Source organism: Arachis ipaensis, chromosome B04, assembly GCF_000816755.2.
Source record: "Arachis ipaensis cultivar K30076 chromosome B04, Araip1.1, whole genome shotgun sequence".
In the NCBI taxonomy this organism is placed as follows: Eukaryota; Viridiplantae; Streptophyta; class Magnoliopsida; order Fabales; family Fabaceae; genus Arachis; species Arachis ipaensis.
Window position 1 is genome coordinate 95,724,688 of NC_029788.2, and position 9,020 is coordinate 95,733,707.

General features: G+C 33.4%; 2 protein-coding genes across 3 annotated transcripts; both read right to left on the reverse strand.

Moving 5' to 3' along the window:
* Positions 67 to 1,959, reverse strand: LOC107636710. The gene is made up of 3 exons (XM_016340202.2): positions 1,125 to 1,959; positions 363 to 1,046; positions 67 to 238 (listed from the first exon to the last, which is right to left on the reverse strand). Exons 1-3 carry the CDS (start codon positions 1,743 to 1,745, stop codon positions 143 to 145), a joined length of 1,401 nt encoding a protein of 466 aa, XP_016195688.1. The 5' UTR covers positions 1,746 to 1,959; the 3' UTR covers positions 67 to 142.
* Positions 3,128 to 8,882, reverse strand: LOC107639511 (receptor-like protein 2). Of its 2 annotated transcripts, XM_016343030.2 has the most exons (9): positions 8,409 to 8,882; positions 7,756 to 8,079; positions 7,007 to 7,159; positions 6,741 to 6,818; positions 6,491 to 6,646; positions 6,322 to 6,393; positions 6,006 to 6,152; positions 5,764 to 5,910; positions 3,128 to 5,418 (listed from the first exon to the last, which is right to left on the reverse strand). In XM_016343030.2, exons 1-9 carry the CDS (start codon positions 8,773 to 8,775, stop codon positions 3,239 to 3,241), a joined length of 3,624 nt encoding a protein of 1,207 aa, XP_016198516.2. In that variant the 5' UTR covers positions 8,776 to 8,882; the 3' UTR covers positions 3,128 to 3,238. The 2 variants fall into 2 exon arrangements, with proteins under 2 accessions (XP_016198516.2, XP_020977009.1); XM_021121350.1 differs by lacking the exon at positions 6,491 to 6,646 and having other exon boundaries at positions 8,409 to 8,881.

The window sequence follows — 9,020 nt, forward strand, 5'->3', positions numbered from 1 at the left end:
ACAGAACACACTCATAGAAAATTACTGACGAGGTCCATTAATAAACTTTTTCAAAACATCTATATATTTCAGAATCTTATATATTAAAGAGAGAACATTACTACGACAATACAATACAAAACCAAAAAGAAAAATAACAGTTTTATTTCTCTTGCTTTATAGTAGTTTGCAAGAGATGACGGAGGCCATTTGTCAAAGCAGACTCAGAGAACAACGATGCTTGAAGTATGCCGAAACCCTGCACCACACAGATAAGTAAGAATCATTATTAGATAAAGTTCGTAAAGAGCATTAATCCGAAAAACTAAGAATTGAACTTAAAAATAAAATAAAATAACGAATCAAACACAATCATAGCGTACTTCTTTCAAGCCTATACGCACAGTCCTTTGTTCCAAGTCAGAGATCGCAGAAACATCTGCTCCATTAAAATAAGATAAACACAAACTAGAGAACATTTTACTCACAGCTAAATCATCAGTTACCATAAACTTATGAGGACCTTCCACAAATCCTTTATATGTTAGGTTTATATTGTCATAAGTACACGCTTCAGGTTCATTAAATTTATAATTGAATGAATCATAAAACGTTGATGCAGAATATGTTGGAAGGAAGATAGCATTTTTTGAAGAAACCATGTGTGTCCAAGGAGGATGATCGAGGTAGTATTGGAGCCTACGAGACGTAAAGTACTTGCCTTCTCCCAAAAGAAGATGCATGCTCTTATATAATTGCTCTAAGCAGCTAGAAGAAGGAGATGGTAGCAGAATATTCAACAACCCTACTAGAGGGTAAGTGAGAAAGCTTAAGATAAAGTTTGCAAAATCTTCCTCTCCCTGAACCATCACAATCTTCTTACTTGATTTACTTACTATTACCTTCAAATCCAAATTCATAGCGGAATCATTAGGTAACTTCCCAATGTCTAACTCGGGCAAGGCCGGGTACCACTGATGAAAATCAGGAAGGGCCCGTTTCTTTAGTAAGAAAACATCCGTTAAAGGGGTCTTCGACGACAGAGAACACTTCAGAAGATCCAGTAACTGTACTCAAAACAATTCATCCAGAATTAAGATATATTAAAATCAATAAAACCAATATGAGAAGAAGAATTAAATTACCACATTCTTGCTAACAATCACAGTTTGTTCCAAAACAGCATTGATGTTTTGAACTCCGTGATTCTGAAGAAGCGGTAGAGTATTTTCAATGGCATTAGGCATCACATAAAGATCATTACGAATGATGAATTCAGTTTCCTTGACAAATCCATTATCAAATTCCCCACCAAGACTTGTTAAGATTGTCGCGAAGAAAGTTGAAGACCTGCAAAAGCATTTTTCAATCTCGAAAGCACTCGAACAACTACATGTTACACCCAACGTGAAGTACTTCAAGGTTTCTGAATCGTTGACGTTCAGTTTCAGCTTCCGTCGATACAGCTCCAGCGGCATGTTCCTTGGATGCAGTAGCATCTCCTTACAGATCTCGTTCCTCAAACACTCTTTGTCGAGCTTTGCAACACTTTCGTAGAGTGTGGTCAAACATCCAACTCTAACTGCCGGAATATTTGATTCCTCCCCCGCAAGTCTTACAATGGCACCTAATGGCAACGTTAAGAAACTAAAGAGAGCGTCCACAAAGTCCTTCCCAGCCTCAGCGAAAAGGACAATGTTTTTCTCTTTGTGTATCAAGAGTTTCAAGCTAACTTCATTCCCTGCTTTAGTAGAGCTAGAAGACATGATAGCAAAATATTTGAATACTGTAACAAGTATCTACTACTAGCCAGAGAGTTTAACTTGTTTCAGTTTAGATACTATATATAAGGTTGTATAAATAGATGTTAATAATAGGCACTGATATTTGGAAATTGTAAAGTCTTTTTGTGTGCTTTGAGAAGCGTAAACGGTCACGTATAACTAAGGGAATTTGTTGGTGAATTGAACGGTTCCACATTAATATTATCCTAATAACCTTGGTATTTCGGACTTTCACACAAAAATGCAGTTAATAATAGGTTTAATTATTCTTTGACATTGGAATCTTATCGAATTTTTAATTAACTCTTTATTTTTTTATTTTTTAATTAAATTTTTATACCGTATTAAAATTTTGTAATTACTGTATGATAAAAGGAAAATGTTATTTGTATACTAAAATCAGCCACTAAAATCAGCACCAATGTATTTATGTGTGGTTTAATTTATTTTCAATGGATATTTGTATTTTAGCATATATTTTATACTGATGACTGATTTTGATAGCTGATTTTAGTGTACACTTAGCATAACCGATGATAAAATATTAGAATTATAAGAGTCTATCCTTAACCAATACAAAATATTTAGTCAAATGATAAGTATACTCATTTTATATTGACAAAAATATTTTTAAATAATTTAAAAATACAATAAAAATGTCCAAAAATGATGTTATTATTTTGTAACTAGCAAACAACTTTTGTATTTAATAAACTACTTATGTACTTGATCCAAAATTTTGTAGAAATATTTAGATAATTATTTAAAAAATACACACGAAAAAAGAGTCAACATTCAATCTCTAAACCATTTTTGAGAATACATATTTAATGTTGAGTATTTTTATCACATTTTTAAAAGATAATACTTAATTTGATCCCTAAATTAGCATACACGTTAATAGAACGCTGTTATGGAGACTCGAACCCGTAATTTTTAAGTAAGTATGAGGAGACTATGCCATTTGAGTTATAACTCATTTGCGAATAAAAATTACTTTGGTTGCTATTATTAAGAAAGTAATAAACCCACTGTTTTAATTAAAATTTTAAATTTATAATAATTTTAATATATTAAATACATTAAAAATATAAAATATTTACTATTGTTATAACTAGTTTCTAACACAACTAGAGAATTTTATTCCTAAAAACTCGTTTTAGTCTCTTTCAAAATTGATGAAAAAATTAAAGGTATTTACTTTTTATAATTAAATCCAACTTTTGTTTATTATACAAGTAAAAAAAAAATCCTAAAAGAAAACAGCATATAAATAAGAAAAACTTTATTTTCATATGATATTTAGTACTCCCTTCATATTTTTATTTTGGTTTCTAAGACGAAAGAGAAAAGAAAACAGCATATAAACAATAAAAACTTTATTTTCATCATCATATTTATTGAAACACACTTGAGATTTGAGAAAAACAAAACAAACACAGAAAACAGATACTCTAAAAATACAGGGTATCTCGTTACATATTTCCAGCACGCAAAAGGCTTCGAAAATTATCTTCAATGAAGTAGTAACCATTGATGCTGACAAATTCAATGTAGTAAAACCATACTCTCCTCCAATAAGGATTGATGCATAAAACTGTTACAATTACCAACAATATTGTTGTGTAAGCAATACAAAAACTCACCCAGAAATCAAGCATGTCCAGCCAATTACCATTGTCCTCATCCGTGTCAGTTCCATTTGGTAACTTTTCATATGGTTTTGCATTAGGATTGCAACTTCTTGGCAGTGGAGGTCCACAAAGGAAAGGATTACCCTCATAGCTGCTATCATCAAATGTTGAAAACTGACCTTTCATTTCAGGTGTTGAACCTGATAAGTTGTTGTGTGCTACACTGAACACAGCAAGGGAGCTTAGTTCAGTTAGTTGAGGAGGGATATTACCACCTAAATTATTGAAAGAAAGATCCAAACTTTCAATTTGTGCTAAGCTAGAGAATGTAGTTGGAATTTTCCCTCTCAAGTCATTGTGGGACAAATTCAATGCTCTAATTGTTGTCAAATTCCCTAGCTCAGATGGAATTGTCCCGTTTAATCTGTTATCAGACAAGTCGATTCCAGACATATAAGCAAGGACTATTCCCGTATAAATGTAGGATCGTTTCTTGGTAGTGAAGTTTGCTCTCTCTTGCACAAATGGCAACACGAACACGCCCCTACTCGGAAAGATACCGTTCAATATATTCAGCAAGTGCTCAGGGTCTTGATTCTGAAAAGGCATTTTGCCTAAGCAACTAGGTATTGAACCAAAAAAGTTGTTATGAGAAAGGTCTAATATGCTTAAATCCATCAAGTGGCATATCTGCTTTGGTATTTGTCCACCAAAATGGTTATCATTAAGAAGAAGAATGCTCAACTGTGAGCTTGTAAGGTCTTGTATCAAATCTCCAATGCTTTTAGTTATTTGGTTGTAACTAAGGTCAAGCATCAATATGGAAGAACCTTCCTTGAACATTCGTTTTGGCAATTCACTTAACTTGTTGCTACTTAAGTGAATAAAGCTCAGAGTCACAGGAGATTCAACAAATGATGGAACAGAACCTGTGAAGTTGTTTTGTGAGAGATCTAAATATGTTAGAGAAATGAGTTGTGCAATTTCTGGTGGTATTGATCCTTCTAAATGATTATTGGACATTGAAAGTGCCTTCAAACTTAACAGTTTTGCTATCCCTCTGCTTGGAAGCTCTCCCACAAAGTGATTGTTGCTTATATCCATTACTTCCAATGAGATTGATATGTTAAAAGATATGCTACCCGTAAAGCTATTTCCATCCAAATACAAATTCACCATTTGCCTGAGCCTTGACAAAGTTGGGAACACGGCTCCACCAAGGTGGTTGTTCGAAAGTTTCAAGAGGCTGAGCATCGAACTAGCAGCGGATACATTTTTAAGTAATTCTCCAGACAAGTAATTATCAGAGAGATCCAATGTAACCAGCGAGCTCATTCGTCCAAATTCATGAGGAATTGAGCCATGAATATCATTCATAGACATGTTTAGAAATGTTAAGTTCGGAAAGATTGAACTGATGTTGTTGCTTGGGATTTGTCCTGCTATCGCATTGTCAGATACATCAATTTTTCTCAAGCTAACAAGAGGACTGGATGGTAGCTTGAAACTACCTGTGAAGGAACAACTTCCAAGAAGAAGGTCCGTCAGTTTTGTGTTGTTTTCCAACAACCAATTCGGAAACTCTCCTCCCAATCTAGTACCACTCAAATCCAAATAAGTTAAGTTGTATTGGTAAAGAAGAAAATTTGGAAAAGGAAGAGATTTGGCTTCAGTCTTGGAAGACAAACTTAGCACTTGCAATTGAAATTTTGGAAGGAAACTATTCAAAGTAGTGTGTGAGTCTAAAATGGCTTTGTTCCCATCCCCATATATGAACTTGAGATTTGAATAATTGGCAAATGGTGTGAATGAAATAGGAAATTCAAATTGGTTTCTTTCAAAGTTAAGATATTCAAGTGATGTAAGGCTTGCAAGGTTTGAACCAAAATTGCCTGTGAAGTGATTATAAGAAAGGTCCAACCTCCTGAGAGATGACATATTCGCAAATGATGGCGGAAGTGGCCCCTGCATTTCATTGTAACTCAGATCTAGCTCCTCCATCCTCCTAAGCTCAAAGAAACCTATGAAATTTAATTTGGATGGCACTGCCATGTTAAAAATACAGATAATAGAAGTACTATATAAGTACATTAGAATAAGCTAAAATTAGATAAAAACAACGAGTCTATGAAACAGTAGTTGTAAACCATGTGATTTATGTAAGAATATTTATTATTATAGATATTGTTCTGGACTATTTCTCTAAGCCTAATACGAAGAAGGACTAAAATAATTCTGGACAGATACATTTGTTTAATGCTCAATTTAAATGTACTATGGTTGCAATCATGTGTTTAGAGCTCAATTTAAATCTGACAAATTCATTTAGCACTTCAGAAACACAAAATAGACAGATAAAATTTTACCAGCATCAGGGAGGGTGCCCTTGATTCCACACCCAGTTATAGACAAAACTCTGATAGAAGTCAATACTCCAATGCTTTTGAAAAACTCATTTACTAGGGTAGAATCATTCAGAAACAAGCGTTCCAGGTTACTCAAATCACGAAAATCTACAAAATGAAAAACAAAAAGAGAATAACATTAACTTAATTTTCAATAAAGAGAACGAAATTATAAAGGATAAACTAATAGTAGGTGTTCTTACCTGCAGCAACAACTATTTCTTTGAATTGATTATTGGTCAGAGAAAGCTCCCTAACAGACTCGAAAGCGGTGAGTGACTTCCTTAACATGCTTCCATATATCTTATTTGAATCTAAAGAAAGGACTTCCAAATTTAAAATTCTTGAGCCTGAAAATATACAAGGATGGTTAATTAAAACTCCAACTTCTAACTTTTAAGTAGGCACAGGATGATAAAGAAAACTTGTCTTGGTATGATTATGCAGTTGGTCATAACTATGTATGTGGATGCATAATATGGAACATAATTATAAGACAAGACCAAATTGCATAAATACCTTGGTGGACAAGACTATTGATGTTGTTATTACTTAGATCTAAAATCTTCAAATTGCTTGAACCCAACACTCCTGCTTGACATAAACACAGGGTTTAATTGAATATACTTTCACTAAACAAAGCATATATTTCTTGACACAAAATATAACTGTAGCGTATGAAACTGACCAGTTATATTCAACGATCCTGCCAATTGGTTGGAGCTTAAATCAAGGGATTTGAGATGTTGAAGCCCACTCAATAAGGAAATAAAATTATTACTTAAACCACAAGAACCTAATACAAGGAATTGTAGATTGATTGGCCACTCAAATCCTTCTTTTTCTGTGCAATTTCATTAGGTTGTACATAATTAGCAAACAGTGAAGATGATCATAAGATTTATATTAAATATCTCATTCATTAGAAGGTGACAAACCTAGATACCATAGGTGGTTGTCACTAAAGGAGTTTCCTGATAAGCTAAGGATCTCCAAGGAGCTTAATTTGGATATACCTACAAATATATACATTGATTATTGTTACATAATTAGATAATAACGAAAGCCTAGCCACTAGAAATCGTCTAGTGGTGAAGGGGTTCTTAATCAAATCTTATTATTGTCAATCTAACTAAAAATAAATGACAACTAAAAAAAATTTGAAACAGAAAAGAAATTCGTTGTCTGTAAAGTGTGACGTTACTAAGAATCGACAGCAAAGTCATTTGGTTGACTCTTAAATCCAGAGACTTAAGGGATGAAAGTCCAGACAAAGAGGCTGCAATATCATTCTTCCCACTGAAGTTGTTCCAGCTCATGTCAAGTACCTCAAGATTGATCAGCTTGGAGAATAAACCTGCAAGGGACACACTGTTATTGTTCTGTCCAATATTAGCTACAATGCCTAGAAATTATTTGTGATGAAAGTTTAGGTGAGTTTGTCACCGCACCAAAAATCTATTACATCTATTATTAGTTTTACAACTAAAACGTGCCACATGTCATTCTCTTATTACAATAGAAATAATTTTTTTTTTAAAATTAAAAAGTCCTCTCCTTCTCGCCCTCTCTTCTTCTATCTCTTTCATTCCTTTACCCACTCTATCTCTTTTATATATTATTATCAATCATTAATTATAAATTTGATAATCAAAATATATAACATACTATTTTCTAATTGTAATTAAAATTAAAAATAAAATATAACTATATTATATATATTACTATTTCACAACCAAAATATGTTATTTTTTTAATTCTTTTATTTAATCGATCTCGGACCCTATATCAAGGCGAAATGCTTGGGCACTAAACTGTGCTTTTTACATGCCTACCAGAGAGAGTACTTACTAACTATAAAGTACAAAGACTCGCATAGTTTCGTTGGCTACAGCTAATCAAATGCATGATATGCTTATGCAAAATATCTCGGTAAAAGAAAACATAGTTTACCTTGGATATAAAGCGTTGAGTCTGAGATCAATCCAGTAGCAGACAAACTCAGGTTTTTCAACAATTTAAATCCACCCAGAGCTGAAAGCACGTCATTACTCAAATTATTACCACTCACATCAAGAACCTCCAGACCAAGCAAATTCGATGAGAGTGTTTGAAAAGCTGCATGTAATGATGTGGAAGAAGTTGCCTCGAACCAGTTTGAAGCTAATGATAAAGACTTGAGAGATGAAAAGCCATCCACGCATGATAGAATGGCAGTGGAAGTATTCAATGAGTTATCTCCTAAGTCAAGAACCTCCAGATTATTTAATCTCATCCCTGCAATGTAAAGTAAATATATAGCAATGTTATTTTGTACATCAAAACTGTGTCAACTTAAATACGGTAGATTCTAACCACATCTCATACTAGACATAATTAATAAGATTGTATTAAAATAATCCTATGATTTCAACTGCAGCAATTAAGTCTCTAATACTGACAAAAGTATATCACATTAGTCCCTAAAAAGACGCTCAGCCATTTGATAAAAAAAAAGATCGGAAGGCTAACATTGTGCACTTTTAAACTGTCCCAATAAATAGTGACACATGAAAAAAAAAAATCTGAGTAATTTGAAATTGATCAAGTTATAGAAAATGATTGACCTTCGTTTTGGAGACAGTAAGTTATGCCATTAGATCCCAACTTGAGGCTCTTGAGATCTTCAAATACTAGAAAATGTGTGTAATTTGGATGCCAATATTTAAAAGCGACAACAGAGAGGTCAAGTTTGGTGACTCGGCGTGTTGTGGAGTTGCAATCTACCCTCTCCCATTGGCAACAATCTGTGCCATCTACCCAACTTAAAGGCATGTGAAATTGGGCATTGAGAGCAAGCAGTGCTTCTCTCTCAATGTTCCAGCAACCTTCACAGTACATCACTCCCATCAAAATCAGAGCCATGGCAAACCCGCTCACACTACTTCTCATTTTTGCTTTCATATGTTGTATTAGAATGGAGTTTGGGTTCATATAGAGGATGCTCCTATTTCCATTGGTTATGGAAGAAGAATGTTTGTGTTAACTGTACTAGTATTTTCGTTTCTTTTAATCCTGAGATAACTAATTTTGAAACGCGGTGTGATTACTGATTCGTCAAAATAAGTAACATGCTTTTTGACTTGTTAATCAAAAGAAGACTTATTGACGACGTTTAAGAATTGGAAATAGCTTAATAAAATAAATTAACTTTTATATAAAATATTAATCATATTAGA

Bases quoted from the DNA above. Each gene is read 5' to 3' on its own strand.
- LOC107636710 (XM_016340202.2), bottom strand. From the start codon at position 1,745: ATGTCTTCTAGCTCTACTAAAGCAGGGAATGAAGTTAGCTTGAAACTC. The intron at 1,047-1,124 runs GTAATTTAATTC...TTTTGAGTACAG, and splicing joins TGATTGTTAGCAAGAATGTG to TTACTGGATCTTCTGAAGTG. The intron at 239-362 runs GTACGCTATGAT...TGTGTGGTGCAG, and splicing joins TGCGTATAGGCTTGAAAGAA to GGTTTCGGCATACTTCAAGC.
- LOC107639511 (XM_016343030.2), bottom strand. From the start codon at position 8,775: ATGAACCCAAACTCCATTCTAATACAACATATGAAAGCAAAAATGAGA. The intron at 6,394-6,490 runs GTCAGTTTCATA...TATGTCAAGCAG, and splicing joins AGGATCGTTGAATATAACTG to GAGTGTTGGGTTCAAGCAAT. The intron at 5,419-5,763 runs GTAAAATTTTAT...TAAATTTCATAG, and splicing joins GGGCACCCTCCCTGATGCTG to GTTTCTTTGAGCTTAGGAGG.